This window comes from Lutra lutra, chromosome 10 (genome assembly GCF_902655055.1).
Source record: "Lutra lutra chromosome 10, mLutLut1.2, whole genome shotgun sequence".
NCBI lineage: Eukaryota > Metazoa > Chordata > Mammalia > Carnivora > Mustelidae > Lutra > Lutra lutra.
This window is the reverse complement of record NC_062287.1, coordinates 113,236,220-113,252,338: the sequence shown is the minus strand read 5'-3', so window position 1 is coordinate 113,252,338 and position 16,119 is coordinate 113,236,220. Positions and strand designations below refer to the sequence as shown.

The following is a 16,119-nucleotide window of genomic DNA, read 5'->3' as shown; positions in this document are numbered from 1 at the left end:
GAGTGATCCCTCAGCTGCCCCTGAGCCCGTGGCCTGTGGTGGCCCAGCCAGGCCACAGACAGCTGACCAGCAGTTCCTTGTAGGAACAAGGGAGGCTTCTCGAACTTGTCACCGAGCTCTAAATAGAGCAACCCAACCTCGGCACCCCCCCCACCAAGACTTCTTGGACTGGACGACAGCACGCGGCTGGGCCGGGCCAGGCGGCCTGGGCAGGTGGGGAGGCCCCTGTGCCCCCATTGGTCTGAGGAGGGCTCCATGCCCTTTCTGAGCAGGGGCCCAGCCTGGGGGAGGTCATTTATACCCCTCCCCCTGGGCCCACCAGCCCAGCTTGCCGCTGCTGGCCTGACCTCGCTCCCCGTGCTGCTGCCCAGAAGCTAGGTGAGGCCAGCCCGGCCAGCTTAGGCCGAGGACACGCGCTTCTTGAGCTGGCTTGCAGGATGACATCCCAGGGTGGGGGTCCTGGGGTTTGGGGTCTGCCTCCAGCCACCTCTCTGGGGGGGCTCCATGGAGCTGGGAGCCAGGCAGAGATGCATCCGGAGGCGGCGGGGGGTGCAGGGGTCACGGACAGCCCCCTGATCACAGGGCCTCACTTCTGGGCGGGACATGAGGAGGGGATCTGACGGGTCGAGGGACCCCAGCCCCAGGCTGGAGCAGTTTCTTGCATGCACTTAGGCCCAAAGCCGAAGGAACAGAACTAAAAATAGGTGGGTGGCTCTGGTGGCCACCTGCGAGGGCCTGTCCCCCCCCCCCCACCAGCCCAGGGACAGCTGCAGCAGCCCGGGCCCCGCCCAGGACATTTCGGGAACACTTTCTCCTCTTCTCACCCTGGGAATCCCAAGACAGAGCCTCCAAGGAGGCCAGAGCTGGGGGCAGGGCGACAGGGGGCAGGGTTGGTGTGAGGGCTGGCCCCCCACGTGGGCAGCGGCTGTCCACAGAGCGATGGGGACTGTGGCCCTCATGCCCAGACCTTTTCTCTCCCACAGGCTCTAAGCACAGGACATCAGGATGGGGGAGTAAGTCAGTCCCAAACCCAGGGCCCCTGCTGCCCTCCCCCACCTGGGGGGTCTCTGCAGCTCCCCCAGCCCCCTCTGGCCACCTTCACTATCAGCAACCCCATCCCCCGGCCCCATCCATGTCCCTAACTTCTCTCTTCTCTTCCCCCCACCCTCCCGCCCCCTCCCTGGGACAGTGAGGAGGTGAGTACCTGCTTGGGGTGACGGGGGAGGGCATGAAACACAGAGGGGATGGGACCCCCTACTTGGGGCAGGTCAGAGGCCAAAGCTCAAGGGCAGCTGACCAGCCCACCCCCTGAAAGCGCCCCACCCAGCCACCCAGCCACGCAGAGACAGAGGAAGTGGCCTCAGCGCCTCACGGGGGAGGGGAAGTGAGGCTGTGGCTGGTTTCCAGAATCGCTTCTCCTTTCCCACTGCCCCCCCCACCTCCTGTGCCCTGCTGGGTTCCCCTGCCCCTCCTGCTGCCCCTGAGGCACCGCCCTTCTCCACCCCCCACCATGAGCCTTTGGACCTCACCTGCCACGTGGGCACAGGTGCTCTGGGCCTGGGGCCCCCTAGCAGGCCTCAGGAGCCCCAGATCCAGCTGCCTCCCAGACGGGGCCCACCGGCCCCCGGGGGACAAGTGCAGAGGGATGTGGGGGTGCTGGGGACCCAGACGGGCCCTGACTCTGCTTCCTCCCTCCCACCCTACAGAAACGCAACAGGGCCATCACGGCCCGGAGACAGCACCTGAAGGTAGGTGCTGTCCCCCGAGAGGGCCATCCTGGCGTGTGTGCGGGGCTGGGCCCCCACAGTTCCCTCACTGGTCTGCCCCCCCGCACCCCCCCTCCCCGCAGAGTGTCATGCTCCAGATCGCCGCCACGGAGCTGGAGAAGGAGGAGGGTCGCCGGGAGTCGGAGAAGCAGAACTACCTGTCCGAGCACTGCCCCCCCCTGCACCTCCCCAGCTCCATGTCCGAAGTGCAGGTACCCCACCCCAGCAGCACTCCAGCCTGCTGCCTCGGTTTCCCCGTCAGTGCAGAAGGTGGTCAGGGCAGGTGGAGGGCAGGTGAACCACTGCCCCCCTCCCACTGGCCGCCCCCTCCCCCAGGAGCTCTGCAAACAGCTGCACGCCAAGATCGACGCTGCGGAGGAGGAGAAGTATGACATGGAAGTGAGGGTCCAGAAGAGCACCAAGGAGGTGAGTGGGCAAGGGGCGGAGCCGGGCCAGGGGCGGGGCCGGGCCAGGGGCGGGGGCGAGGGGCGCTCCAGCCCGCGTGGGGGGCGGGGTCCTGGCCACCGCTGGCTCCCACTCTGCCCTCCCCGCCTCGCAGCTGGAGGACATGAACCAGAAGCTGTTCGACCTGAGAGGCAAGTTCAAGAGGCCTCCGCTGAGGAGGGTGCGCATGTCGGCCGACGCCATGCTCAAGGCGCTGCTGGGCTCCAAGCACAAGGTGTGCATGGACCTCCGGGCCAACCTGAAGCAGGTCAAGAAGGAGGACACGGAGAAGGTACGCGCAGGCCCTCCGCCCCGCGGGCTGCCCAGCGCCCGCCTCCGGGGGCAGACGGGGCTGCGGGCTCTGCCGCCGCCCCCTCAGCTCCCACCACCCCTCCCCAGGAGCGGGACCTGCGCGACGTGGGCGACTGGCGGAAGAACATCGAGGAGAAGTCGGGCATGGAGGGCCGGAAGAAGATGTTCGAGACCGAGTCTTAGGCCCCGCCGCCCCGCGCCCGGCCTGGCGCTGCCCCCAGAGAGGAGGAGGAGGACACAGCCCGTCTCAGGGGTCAATAAAGGATTCCAATCCCCGTGACTGGTCTGGTCTGGTCCTGCCCGCCGCGTTGCCCGCAGACTGCCTCCGGGCGCCCAGCGAACCGCCGCGCGCTGGGGGAAGCCCGGGGCGGGGCCGGCGGGGGACCCCGAAGGGATGCCGAGTCTTCGGGCGGTGCTGGTGGCCCGGCGCTGGCAGCCACCCGCCTGCACCCTAGAGCTGTGCGTTGTGGTCAGAGGTGACCGGTCAGCCCCTGGGGTCCCCGAGGCTTGCCCTGGACACACCCCACCCTGTGGCCTGAGTCCTGTGTGAGCCAGGATTCTGGAGATGAGAGCATCCGTCCCTGGCGTGGTCCTCTGGGGGAACCTGCCGCGCCCAGAGACCCTGTCCATTCGGCATGATTCCAGGCCAGGGGCCATGCAGGCAGGGAAGCCCCTCCCTGTGCAAGGTGGGCAGCCCCCATTCTTCCCGCAGGGGGCACACGGGCACAACCCTGGGTCGGAAGCTCCCAGGGTGGCTTCTGCCCACCGAGCAGGGACACACCCAAGCTGCGGTCCACACTCACGCCTGGGAACTGATGACAGGCCAACCCAGCCCCACAGCAGGCCCAGGGGGAGGGCTTGCCTTGCCTTCTGCCCCTCCCCAAGGCCACAGGCCTCCTCACACACCCAGGAATGATGTCCCAGGCAGGCCCTGATGAGGACCATCCCAGCAAGGTCACACTGTCCCACGTCCTCTGCGGGGAATGACAGATGACTCCCCCAAGGTCCCTCCACTCAGGTCATCGGAGGGGTGCCCAAGAAGGACAGGCTGCTGCCATGCCCTTGCCCTCTGGCCGTGCCAGCGGCCAGACACGGGAAGGGTTATGCCCTTGGGCTCGGGCTACCTCAAGGGACCACGTTGGCCTGCCCTGCGGCCTCACCCGAGTTCAGCTCTGGGGCCCTGCTGCAGCCCCACGGTCTGGGTCCATCCTTCCAGGGGCGACCTGACGGCCCGTCCTCGGAGAGCCTGAAGCCTGGGGCCCTGCCTAGTCAACCCTTGGGCCCCTGCGCCTGTCGGCAGGGTGGAGAGGACCCAGGGGTGTTCCGGCCTGATTCAAGGAGCAGGTTTTGGCTGGATAGGGTGAGAGAGGCAGTGCCCTACTGCGGACCTAACAGAGTGACCTGGGCAGCTGTCCAGGGCCCATGTCCACCAGGAGAGGGAGGCAGGGACACTGGGGACCAGGCCTCCACAAGACTGGGTTTGAGAAGACTCACTGTGTGGAGAAATGAGTTTTTGTTTTTTGTTTAAGTCAAGGAAATGTCAAACACAAAATTCTGGGTAGCGATTCCCCCCGGGGGATCTGAGCAGGAGCGGATGGAGGGGAAGCATGGAGGTTTGGGGGATGTTGTAATTCTCAGACTGGGAAGCGGATTTGTGGGTGTTTATCACACTCTCTAATGACCACATGAGTGAGTGAATGAGGGAGCAGAGGACGCAGAAAACCAGACCAGACCATGGAGCAAACACCAAATCCAGCTCCGCACCAACCCCCTGTGCCGGCCCCCCACACCTCTCGCCGGCCCGCCCGGCCGTCCTGGTGCACCCCAGGCAAAAGGGCCTGTAGACCCACAGCCTTTGGTGGGATTTCTGCCAAACGTGTGGCCCAGCCCCTAGCACGTGGGTGGGGACGGCTCTGCATTCTGGAACCATCTTTGCAGGGCTGGAGTGGGAGAGGAAACATGGCCACCTCCCGGGAGGGAACGCAGTGGCAGACGGGGAGATGTATGAGAGGACTTGGTAGACAAGGCAGACGGGATGCCCAGGTCCATGCTGAGGAGGACCAGGCTGGGGGCTGTTCTCCAGGGAAGGGGGTCAGAGCAGGTGGGGCTGGCTCTGGACTGTGGGCTTGCTGGATGCAGGGGCCCAGGCTGGAGATGGGGGTCTGGGCGTCCTCGGAAGTGAGTGATGCCCAGACACTGGGCAGGCGGGGGCGGGGGGAGGACGCTGCTCCCGGAGTCCCCAGCCACGTGCTGCCCAGGAAGGACCCCCGAAGGGCAGAGGAGGGCAGCCTCGGTGCAGGGGATGGGCCTGTGCAGTGGGTGCTGCTGGAGGTCAGGGTGGACACACAGCCCCCGGGGGACCTCAGCTGGGGTGTGGCGGGGGAGGGTGCAGTCTGGAATCCACGTGCTGGAGGTCAAGGACAGGAGGGCGTGGGTGGGTGAGCTTGGCGTGTGTGCAGGTGTCGGGGGTGGGGTGCCCCTGCGTGGAGCAGGATCGTGCCCACAGCCATTTCCCTGTCTACAGGCCACAAGGCCGAGAGGCACAGAGCACCCCAGCACCCAGGCCTTGGCCCCCGACGACACCCTGCATGGAGGGCCTCGTGGAGGAGGGGCTGAGCACTGGGCCCGCGGGCGGTGGGGGGTTAAGGGCACAAGAGGGGCAGCGGATGACAAGGACGCTGTGTGGCAGGGGCGACAGAAGTGGGGTTTTGTGCCGAACAGACTGTGTCCAGGTCTGTGCCGTGGGCAGGCAGGACACTCACGCCCCGTCTCCGGGAAGCAGGTCGCACGGTGCTCGAGCCCAGAGGAGCCGGGGCGGACTGTTGGGGGTGAGCGGGTCTCCTCTGTGTTCTCCTTCTTATAATATTTTATTTACCTATTTGACGGCGAGAGAGGGAACACAAGCAGGGGGAGTGGGAGAGGGCGCAGCAGGCTCCCCCGCGGAGCAGGGGCCCCGACGCAGGGCTCGCTCCCGGGACCTGAGCCGAAGGCAGCTGCGCCACCAGCAGAGCCCCCCAGGTACCCCTTCTTCGTATCATTCTTATTCCTGAAACTTGTCTGTAAGTTCGAAGTAACTTCTCCAACGTGAAACTTCTCTTTGCCCAGCGAAACAATGAAATTCTTGAGCAAACGTGAAAACAGGTCACGAGGGATGTGGCCACGTAGGGCAAGCACTGGGGCCAAGGACCACAGCGTCGGGCTGCGGGGGCACCGCACCCCTCCCTGGACGAGGCCTAGGTGAGCGGGTGAGTGGGGGCGGGCCCAGGAGACAGGGCAGGGGGGCCATGCCACCTGGGAGCCAGGGGGACTGGGATCGGCATAGTCCAGGGGCTTTCCCGTATATGACCGGACTTGGAGGGGTTTCCCAGCCCTCTTCACTCCACCCCTGCTGGCCCAGGGGAAGCCCGAGTGGGGCCCTGGAGCCAGAGTCCCTCTGTGAGTGAGCGTCCGCCCACCGTGGCCCAGCCCTCTCCCCGGCCTGCCTCACCCCTGCAAACTGTCCTCTCCTTAGTCCCTGAGCACCAGCTCTGTCTGGGCCCTGACCTGCCTTTGCCCCTCATGGAGCCTCCCTGTCCCCCACTGTCCTGTTTCCGTTTCCCTGACTCCTCCAGACGGGCCGCTGAGCCTCAGTCTCCCCCACTATAAAATCGGAGGCTCACCCCAGCCTCACAGATGCCACATCCACCTCAGCCCCCGGCCTAGAAACATCTCTGGGCTGTCCCGCGGCCACCTCCACCCCACCCTCGATGTCACCTCCTCCAAGAAGGCTTCCATGAGCCCTCAGCCCCGAGGGCTGGACAACCATCACTGGAGGGGAGGTAGGCCCTTGGGGGGACACAGGAGTTTGGCTGTCCACTGTCCAAACTGGCCTCCAGAGTGCACACGCTTCCTTGCTTCCCTGGCTGCCTGAGGCCCCCTGATATCCGCTAGGGTCCCCCACGTCTCCCCATCTCCCAACCACCCAGATCACCAGCGTCCTTGCTGGACTCAAAGCCTTCGTCCTTGGAGGAGGCCCAGCCCATGGGAAGACCATCCAGATAGCTTCTGCCCCCCTGTGCCCACCCATGGTCACCTGGGACCCCAGCCTTGGGGAGGGGGCCCTCCTGCCCTGCACCCACCCCCTTGCTCCGGAGGAGATTTCTGGCAACTCCAGGGACAGACGGGTACCAGTCCACGCCCATGCTGACCCCTACCTCTGCCCCAGCAGGCCCCCAAGGACCCTCTCACACATCAGTGACCTCAGCCCTCATCCTCCAAATCAGAGGCCACAGAGGAGAACCCAATGCCTGCCACCCTTCCCACAAGTGGCCGCACCCCTCCTCCTCTGATCGGCAGTCCCTTCCGTCCTCACAGGTCCCCGGGGCTCCAGATCTGGTTTCGCCTTCCCCGTCTGTAAAATGGGAGAAGGGAACACCTGCCTCACGGGACAGCCAGGGGAGTGGGGACCTCTGCTTGGCATCCCCAACGTGTCTGCCCCAGCTCCCTTTCAGATGTCCTGTCCCCACCCGACCCTGGACAGGGGGCCTCCTCCTCACGCTCCTCACACCCAGACTCCGGGACCCAGCTCGCCGTGATGGAGGGAAGGGGACCCCCCCCCCCACAACAAACCCGCCCAGCATCTGTGGTGCCCATGGAGGGACTGGCTCCCGTGACCCTGCACCGTGTGAAAGACACCCCATGCACCCCAGCCTGGGCGAGCTCACCACGCTTACAATGCCGCCCCGGACACCTTCACTTGGCTCTCCCTCGAGCCTCCAGCCCGGGGCATCCGCATCCGGAATTGTGTCTCACCCAGGCTCTCCCTGCCTCGTGCCTGAGCTTACTGACCACCCCACCCGGACCCCCAGAGCACCCTGGGCACCCTGACCCCTCACCGCCTCACCACCATATCTCGCCCAGGGGGCTGAGACAGGAGCTGGCTGGCTGCCCACCACACCGCCACCCTCCCCCTCCCAGGCACGTACCTCGGGGACAGGTGAGGCCCCGACCCTGAGTCTCGCTGCTGTGTGTCCAGCCTGGCCCCTGGAACCCCCAGCCTTCTTCCTGGGCTTCCTGCCCCTCCCCTGTCAGCCGGGGATTCTGAGGTCCTCAGGGAGCAGAAGCCGGGGTCTTGGAACAGCTGCAGAGCCCCCTCTGATCCCACAGTGGCCCCAGGGCTGGACTGGAGTGAGGACGGAGCCCCTGAGCTCCGCCTTCCCTGAGTGACAGCTCCCCGCATCAGTGTCCCAGGGCAGCGTAAGGCAGGACCACGGACCGGGTGACTCAAATTCAGACGCTCTCTGTCCCGTGGTCCCGGAGGCCGACGCCCGGGATGCATGTGAGGGTAGGGCGGGGCCCCCGATCCCAGGCCTCTCTTCTCATGTGTGGACGGCTGTGCTCTTCCCTTGTCCTCACGGGGCCGTCCCTCCACGTGTCCCGATCCCATCTTCCTGAAAGGATCCCCATCACACTGGGTCAGGGCCCAGTGATCCCGTCTGCCCTCCAGCCCCCACAAAGCCCCCAGCTCCTGTATGGCCGGCTGTGCCCCCAGGCCTGGACCCCTGAGGGCGCCGCTGGGCCCACGGCAGTCTGTACATGGTCCCAGTCTCGGTCTTCACACGCTCAGTGCGCCTCCTGGGCCCTCAGAACCCCCTGCCCGTTGCCTCAGGCTCTCACCCGCGGTGCCAGCTGCCCCATCCGCCCCCAATCCCCAGCTTTCCACATGGCCCGTGCTGTGACTTCTGCTACCCACCCCCGACCCTGGACGCTGGCCCATCGTGACACCCCCTCCATGAATGGTGGCTTGAGCTCAGGCCTCTGCAGGCCTCGTAGCACCCCCGTGCTCTGCCAGGTCACCGATGCCGACCAGCCTTCGTCCTTCCTGCCTGACCTGCCCTGTGTGCTGACCACATCCCCGTTCTTGACCTCTGCTCGCTCACTCTGTCCACCCCTCCAGCCCCTCTCTCCTGTCTTGTCATGTGATGTCACTGAGCATGTGGTCCTGGTGCCTCCTTCCCTGGGAAACCCGTCCCACCTGGGCCTTTGAGGACACCTCGCCCACGGATCCTACTGCCCCACGACAGTGGCCTTGTTGTCCCACCGACAGCTCGGAGTCCGTGTCTCACCCTCCCGGACTTCCATGCTGCCCGCCCTGCACAGACCTCCTCCCGGCCTGGCCCTCGGGGCCCCGGGCTCCCCGGCTCAGCACGTCTGGTGTCGGAAGCCCGCCCAGCTTCCACCGGCCACCGGCAGAGCTCCCTCCAGCATGGCCTGGGACCCACTTGCAGCTTCGTTTGGCCACTCCGTGTCACCGGACGTGGCCCGGGCGGAGGGTTTGGATGCATGAGGACAGATGAAACAACGCCTCTCCCCTCCCCCACGCCATCCTCCTGCACTTTGAACAACGAATAATGAGGGACAGGGAGGCCTGTCCGTGACGGGAGGCGCAGGGTGTCCAGCGGCCAGGGCTGCACGACTCAGGGACCCCAGGGGGTGCCTGTGGGGCAGGGAGCAGAGCAGATCTCGGGGCCAGAGCCAGAGCTTGGGACGCGGGGCCAGATGAGTCCCACCCGTGCTGACTTCCATGACCCCCGCACAACATGGGGTGATGGGGGGACCTAGGTGACTCTGCGGGGTGGGGGGGACAGCAGTGTCTGAGACCCTCCCTTCCAGACACCTCACTGGGTGGCCAGGTGCACCCTGAGTACCCCCAGGCTCCACAGAGCATCCCTGGGCCTTGGAGCCCCACCTGGCACCCCCAGAGAAGGGGACCGCCTCCTGCCCTTGGGCCCCAGCAGGTGCTGGGGAGGCAGAGGGCGGGGGCAGGGGCAGTGGGGGGAGGGCAGAGTCCCACGTCCAGAGCAGCTTAGATAGCGGAAATGTCTCATCCCTCCCTGTCCCGGAGGCTGGAAGGCCCAGCTCTAGGTGTGGGCGGGTGGGTCCCTTCTGAGGCTAGGAGAGACCATTCTGGGTCTGTCCCGCGCCGCTGGTGGTTTCCTGACTTCTTTGAAGTTCCCTGTCTTGTAGACAGGTCCCACCACCACCACCCCGCCGGCCTCCGCCTCCATCCTCACGTGGCCTCTCCCTCGAGCGAGTCCGACTCAAGCTTCTCTTTCCATAAGGACACAGTCGTATCAGATGAGGGGCGCGCCCCAAGGACCACACCTGCAACAACCCTATTCGCAAATCGGCTCCGGTTCTGAGATCCTGGGGGTCAGGACTTCCCCGAGGAATTTGGGGGGACACAGTTTAACCCCCACCAGGAGGGATCGGAATTGGGCTGCCTTTGGGCCTTCGGGGCTGGGGGTAGGCTGAGGGGGAGGGCAACACAGTCTGGAGGGCCCTGGGGTCTCTGGGGAGCGCACATGCCAGGTTTGGGGAGGGGATTAAGCAGGTGGGCTGGGCACACGAGGCCAGGCCTTCGAGGCCGGTCGGTTGTGGCAGAGCCAGACGCGTGGGCCTGGGAGGGACCGGCACTTGGTTTCCAGTGCCGCTGTTTCCCTTTCAAAATTCTTAATAGTTTTTGGTTCTGAGGCCCCGCGTCTTCACTTCATACTGGGACCCTCGCAGCAGGGCTCCGGCCTAGCCTTCAGGCAGCAAACAGCAGGGTAGGGAAGCCACGTGTCAGGGGGCGCACGGCCTCCATCTGTCCTGGCAAATCTGTCCCCTACATTTCCCAGGTGTGAAGCTGGGATCAACCTCACTGCAGGCCAGAGGAAGGGACCCCAGGGCCGGGCTGACCCAGGGGTTGCAGCCACTGACAAGGTGCTGGAATGGCCTGGGTCCCTGGGGGTGCTGGGGCCCAGCCCCACGCAGACGGACAGCCAGCCAGCCTCACATCCTTGTCCATGCTTGGACAGTGAGCGACCCTCAGAAACTGCAGAGCGGCAGGAGAGGCCTGAGGCTGAGGGGTTCCTTGGGGCCCTGGGGGTTCCCCCATGCAGCCCCTGGGCCTAGTCTCAGTCAGGCCCTGTCCCATAACCCCTGGTGCAGGGCCGCTTCCTATGCCTCCCCTCACAGGGGGAGTGGGAAGGCTTCTTGGTGTGTGTGTGGGGGTGGGGGCTTGCGGCCTCCCCTTTGGCTTGTCCCTCAGGCGGGCCCATCCTGCTGGCCAAACACGCTGGGGGCCCTACGACCCGCCCCGCCTCCCTCCGCCTTGGGAACCTCTACAGGTCCTGTCCAGCTGGGTGGAGAGGCCCATGGCAGACCAGCACATGGCGAGATGGCCCGGCACTCCCTCCTTTCCTTCTCGAGGCCCGGGGCGGTCAGCCTGGCTTGCCAGGGCTTTCTCTGACGCCTCCACGGTCAGTTCTGGGTTCTGGCCCTCACAGTCACCCGCCACCCCTCCCTGGTTTTTGAGACCCTGGTCTGGTGACCCCCAGCAGCCGAGGACCGTGAAAGGTGGACGTGGCCTCAGTCCATCCCCTTGTCCAGACAGTGCCTCCTGGGGGAACCCCTGAGCCCCCTGCCTCCAGAGCTTGGTGACGCTGACCGGGCGTGGTCAGCTCTAAGCTCCCCGAGTCTGGAGGTCAGGGGGCCGGGGGAAGGGCAGTGCAGAGACTGGGGAGCCCAGCAGTTTAGGAAAGTGAAGGAGGTGCAGAGAAGATGTGGGGCGGTCTGCACGGGACGTTTCCCGCAGAGCCCCAGCCGTCGGGCCCTGAAGAGCTCAGACCAGCCGGCGGGGCTCTGCGCGAGGCCTTGAGGCTCGAGAACCGAGGCTTGGGGAGCAGGTGCATCTGTGCTCAGCTCCGCAAGCACCCAGGAGAGCTGCGTTCAGAGGCCGCGGGGTTCCCTGAAGGCCCAACACTAAGAGACTTTGAGGCCAGGCCTGCAGGGGATTCTTGAGGAGCGTGGGGGGCTCCTGGGCAGGAGTGCAGACCCTGTCCCAGCCCCTGCACCCACCTCCGCCTTCCCGGGCCCCTCTCTCTCACCCCTGCCCTTGCACCTTGCCTAACACTTCCTGATGGCTCGTTTTTTTCCTCCTCTTGCATCAACCGATTAAAAAACAACATCCCAACCCCAGCCCCAGTGTGCTTCAAACCTCAACCTGCAGCCGGAAGGGGACGTGAAACCCGGCTGGGGGAGGGGCTCTGGGGCCGCCAGAGGAAGCACCCAGAACCACAGTGCAGACACACGGCCCGGATCGGCCCGACTCCAGCCTGATGGCGGAGGCTCCCAGCCACCCCAGCCCTGAGGAGCAGGAAGAGCTCCTGGCCGAGAACGACTCGGGGTAAGGGTCCGCTCCGAGACACAGAGGTCTCTGCGTTTATGTGGGGGTGGGAGCGCTTGACCTGGTGCTGGACAGGGCTGTGGGGGTCTCAGGGCAGCAGAGGGGGGCGTCACGGTACTTTCCTGGGACTCTGTCTCCCCCCATGGTGAGTCGACGCCTCTGGGGCCGGGCTTCAGGAGGAGAGGACACCTGATGCAGGGACTCGGACGTGGCCCGGGCAGCCTGGGAGTAGACGGGCCTCGGTCAGCGAGCCCAGGCTCCGAGGGCGGGAGGCGGGGGCGTGGGTGGCGGCAGGGACCGGCCTGGGCCAGAAGGACCCGCCGATGGGGGCAGCACTCGAGGCCGGGCCGGGCGCCCGTCCCCAGGCTGCCCCATGCCTTTTGGTGATGGAGGAGGCTGAGGGTACTGCCAGGGCCTGTTCTGAGGTGGAAGATGGGATGAGAGGGACATGGGCAGAGGCCGTGTGCTGGCAAAAAGATCCACTGCGCCACTGCAGCCAGAACTGGGCAGCGAGCCTGTGGAGCCATCGGGTGCCAGCCCGAGCAGGGACAGGGGAGAGGGGCTGCTGGAGGCCAGGCATCCGGACTGAGCCAGGTCACGGGGTCCGACGGCTCTAGACACAGCTGACCTGCATTTTAGCAGGCTGGGGATGGACGGCCAGTGGGGAAAGAGGCCCCCCTGCGCAGGAGGACCGTGGGTGGGGGCTGCTCACCCCGGTGAGCAGAAGGCAAGGAGCTGGCACCCCAGGCCAGAGGGAGAGGTGGCAAGACACCCAGGAGCACAAGCCTAGAGAGGGGAGCGCCATCAGGGCCACGGTCACCTGCCCCAGGGCCACTGCTGGGCGGGGCTGGGTGGGGTACCCAGGCCTGGCCTCTGCAGCCCCAGGGCACGGGGTTCCCCACAGTCCCAGGACCCACTGCTGGAGGCTGGAGGCTGGTGGCTGGAGGCTGGTGGCTGGAGGCTGATCCTGTGACAAAGCCTTTATTCATAAGGAGGGGACGATGGAAACATGTGCTGTGAGTCTAAGTGTGTGTGAGCATGTGTGAGCGCGTGTGAGAGCGCGTGTGAGTGTGGGCACATGTGTGCACGAGGATGAGGGACAGTTGCCTTCTCCTTGCTCTGTCCCACGGGGCCCTGGTTTGGGGGATTTGTGGGCTGGCGCCCTGGGGCAAGGTACAAGGCTGAGCAGTGTCTGGAAAGAGCAGTCAGGGTCAGGGCGGGCGACCCCGTGGGGCTCCTGCTGTTCTTCTAGCCTGTGGCGGCCGGCGGACAGCTGTGCCCCACTCAGGAACAGCCCCTTGCGTCAGCACTGTCCTCGTGCTCCTCCGGCCACTGTGTGCCCATAGAAGGGCACGGCTTGAGTCGTCTGGCCGTGTCCCCCCGCCTCCCTCCTTGGCCCCGTCCTTGGCCCCCCCCAGCTGTCCCGCAGACGGAGGAGAGGGAGGACAGTGTGGCCCCAGCCCAGGCCTGGGCAGGCGGGAGGCAGGAGGCAGGGCTGCACCTGTGCCGCCTCAGTCAGGCGCTCTAGCTGGCTGCCCCCCCGCAGAGCCTGGGACCCCGCAAACGTCAGCCCCACCCACAATGTGGTGTCAGAATGAAACCGAGCCCCAGGGTGAGGCAGGTTCTCATTTCACAAGGTGACTAAGAGAACTGGGGATTTTCCTGTCCAGGGTGATGAGAAGGCCTGGAACCCAGGGTGGGGATGTGTGGTCTGGGAAGCCCCCACCCGGGATCCCCCAGGACAGCCAAGGCTGGGCCAGGTCTGCTGGGGCTGGGGCACTGCAGCCAAGACCTGCCACCAGGACCCACACCCACTGCCTGCGCCAGGACATCACCCCTCCCACCCAGCCAGGTCAAGCCGCACCTCTCCAGACGAGATCGGGCGCGTTCAGGGTGGTATGGCCGTAGACCGCACCCCTCCAACTGGGCAATAGGTGACCCTCTCAGATGCCCCAGAATGGGGCCTCCCCTGTCAGACTGTCCCAGGATGGGGCCAGCCCCCTAGCTGTCCCAGGATGGGACCTCCCCCTTCAGACTATCCCAGGATGGGGCTTCCCCCCTAGACTGTCCCAGGACGGGACCTCCCCCTTCAGACTGTCCCAGGATGGAGCCAGCCCCCTAGACTGTCCCAGGATGGGGCACCCCCTTCAGACTTCCAGGATAGGCTGTCTCCCCTCAGATTGTCCCAAAATGGGGCCTCCCCACTCGGACTGTCCCCAGGATGGGGCCACCCCCTCAGAACCTCACACTGGGGCCCAGGACTAGGGCGACCCCAGCAGCAAGCCCCAGGCAGGGCGTTGGTCCTTCCTCTGTGTCACCTGTAGGCCAGGTCGAGATGCTCTCTCCTTGCCCTGGCTGCCCAGCTGTAGGGTCCCACGGGGCTGGCCAGGGCCACGGGGGGTTCACATGGCTCTGCAGGGCCTCCCTGGAGGAGCTGAGGTATGGCCGAGCTCTGTACCCTGTGGGGAGGGATGGACCCAGGCCCCTGAAGAGTGCAGGGCAGATCCTCCATACCGGTGCCCGGAGAGAGGGCTGTCAGGACGTCCCAGGGATCCTGGATTTAACAGGTCCAAATCCTGGGACCCCAACCCCTGGGAGGTCCTGTATGCACCCCAAACTTTACCAGGGCCTGACCATGCTGTGCCGGGTCCTCCAAGTGTCCACACGGCAGAAAAGCCGCCCTCACCGGCAGACAGGCCTCACTCCTGCCACAGCCCGCCTGCTGCCCAGCATGGCAGGTGCCCTCTCCTGGTGGTCTCCAGGCCCTTGCCCACCATGTTCTTTCCCCAGGAATCCACTGGACCCCACGTGTGGAACCGTTGACCACGGGCCAGCAAACTCAATGCCTCAGGCAATCACTGCAGGCCTGCCCTGGTCGCGCGGCCTCGCTTCCCCTCTGAGGTCCGGCACTTCTCCCGCCTCCCGGTTCCGCAGGTGCCGGACCACTGCAGACCTTGGGTGCATCCTTCCTGGCTCTACCAGGCTGTCCTGGCCCCTCTCCTGCTTCCCAGAGGCTCACCTGATCTGTCTTGGGTGATCACGGCCCTAGGTTCCCTATTGTCGGCACTGCCCAAGGTCGGGGCCGCCCAGGGAACCCTGGTTTGTCCTGGGAGCTCTGGTTCCACCCCAGGAAACCTGGTTCTATCCTGGGAATCCTGGCTCAGTCCTGAAACCCTGCTTCTGTCCTGGGAACCCTGGTTCTGCCCTGGAAACCCTGGTTCTGCCCTGGGAATCCTGGTTTTGTCCCTGAGAAGCCTAGTTCTGTCCTGGAACCCTGGTTCTATCCCAGGAAGGCTCGTCCCGCCTGGGAGCCCTGTTCTAACCTCCCCCACCCTGCCCCGCCCCAGGCTTGTCGGGCTGCTCTGGCCCTGGATGACCCTGGATGACCCTGGACGGCCCTGGCGGGGGCAGCAGTGGGTGAACAGTCATCTCCTCACCCCGTTAGGCTTCTGACCCCTCCACTCTTTGGGCAAGGCGCGGCTCCCGGCCCCAGCTGAGTCTGCGGTGCCGCCTTCCTCACTTCTCCCTGCGCCCAGCTAAGAGGCAGGAGAGGGTAGGGACGACCAGTGGAGCCACCCTGTGCAGAGTCCCTTTCCGGGCTATTTGTCCCTATGGACTCTTTTGGCCTTGCCCTCTGGCTTCAGGGTCTTTAAGAGAGAGGACGCAGATCCCCTCAGGGCTACAGGCGGGTGGCAGCCGAAGTGGGGCTGAGCTAGCTTGGAGGCCATGAGCAACTTGGGCTCCATCTTCCTGTCCAGCTCCGGGAGCCAGGGTGGGAGGGAGCCTGGGGCATTGGAGGGCTGGCGCCCCACAGGTCAGAACTCCCCATGCAGCCAGAATGCTGGCGGTCCTTGCACGCACTTGCCCTCCCAGGGAGGTTGGACACCACCTGGTAGAGCCAGGACGCACAGCACTGGGGCAGCAGGCAGTGCCAAAGGCCACTAAAGAGGGAGGCTGGAACCAGGACCCTGCCTTGGTGGCAGGCTGAGGGGCTGGTGCATTGAGGGTGGCCCTGCCCAGGGTCCAGACCTGAAGATGGCAGCCAGAGCTGGGCCAGGCCTAGAGATGCCCAGATGGGCCTCCTTTCTTCCTCCCTCCAGGTCAGGGGTCTTTGGCGCCCGGAAGTTTCCCGGAGAGGGGGGAGACTGAGCTCAGCCTGGATGATGGATGCCTCCTCCCGTGCTGGGGCTGGCGGGCGTCACCGGCTTCCTCCTGCTTTTTATCTGGGTCCTGTCACATTCCTTCCCTAGGTCGGGGACAGGGAGAAGACACCACCCCACACTTGGGGACATAGAAGGCCCCCAGCCCTGCTGATTCAGGAAACCGGAAATCCTGCCCTGCGTCCTGGCCCCTCCCAGGTCCCCCACCTGCCTTCTCCCGAAAACAATG

At 65.6% G+C, this 16,119-nt stretch overlaps 2 protein-coding genes across 6 annotated transcripts in view; both read left to right on the top strand.

The window, feature by feature from the left end:
* The first annotated feature begins 262 nt into the window (after positions 1 to 262).
* TNNI2 (troponin I2, fast skeletal type) lies at positions 263 to 2,802 on the top strand. The gene is made up of 8 exons (XM_047693405.1): positions 263 to 378; positions 984 to 1,013; positions 1,190 to 1,196; positions 1,707 to 1,748; positions 1,850 to 1,978; positions 2,103 to 2,192; positions 2,326 to 2,502; positions 2,610 to 2,802. The coding sequence occupies exons 2-8, from the start codon at positions 1,006 to 1,008 to the stop codon at positions 2,703 to 2,705; spliced, it is 549 nt and encodes a 182-aa protein (XP_047549361.1). The 5' UTR covers positions 263 to 378; positions 984 to 1,005; the 3' UTR covers positions 2,706 to 2,802.
* Positions 2,803 to 11,556: 8,754 nt separating this feature from the next.
* Positions 11,557 to 16,119, top strand: part of LSP1 (lymphocyte specific protein 1) — a 37,666-nt gene continuing 33,103 nt past the window's right edge. For 2 of the 5 annotated variants that reach the window (XM_047690300.1, XM_047690299.1), the window contains exon 1: positions 11,561 to 11,730. In XM_047690300.1, the coding sequence (XP_047546256.1) occupies positions 11,663 to 11,730 (68 nt within the window). In that variant the 5' untranslated portion in view covers positions 11,561 to 11,662. Of the gene's footprint in view, positions 11,731 to 16,119 lie in introns of all 5 variants that reach the window. The other 3 variants (XM_047690301.1, XM_047690304.1, XM_047690298.1) reach the window with 3 other exon arrangements.

What these genes read in the sequence shown, in the direction of transcription:
- TNNI2 (XM_047693405.1), top strand. An exon ending in GCTCCATGTCCGAAGTGCAG is followed by an intron (nt 1,979 to 2,102) that starts GTACCCCACCCC and finishes CCCCTCCCCCAG; the next exon opens with GAGCTCTGCAAACAGCTGCA. An exon ending in TCCAGAAGAGCACCAAGGAG is followed by an intron (nt 2,193 to 2,325) that starts GTGAGTGGGCAA and finishes CCCGCCTCGCAG; the next exon opens with CTGGAGGACATGAACCAGAA.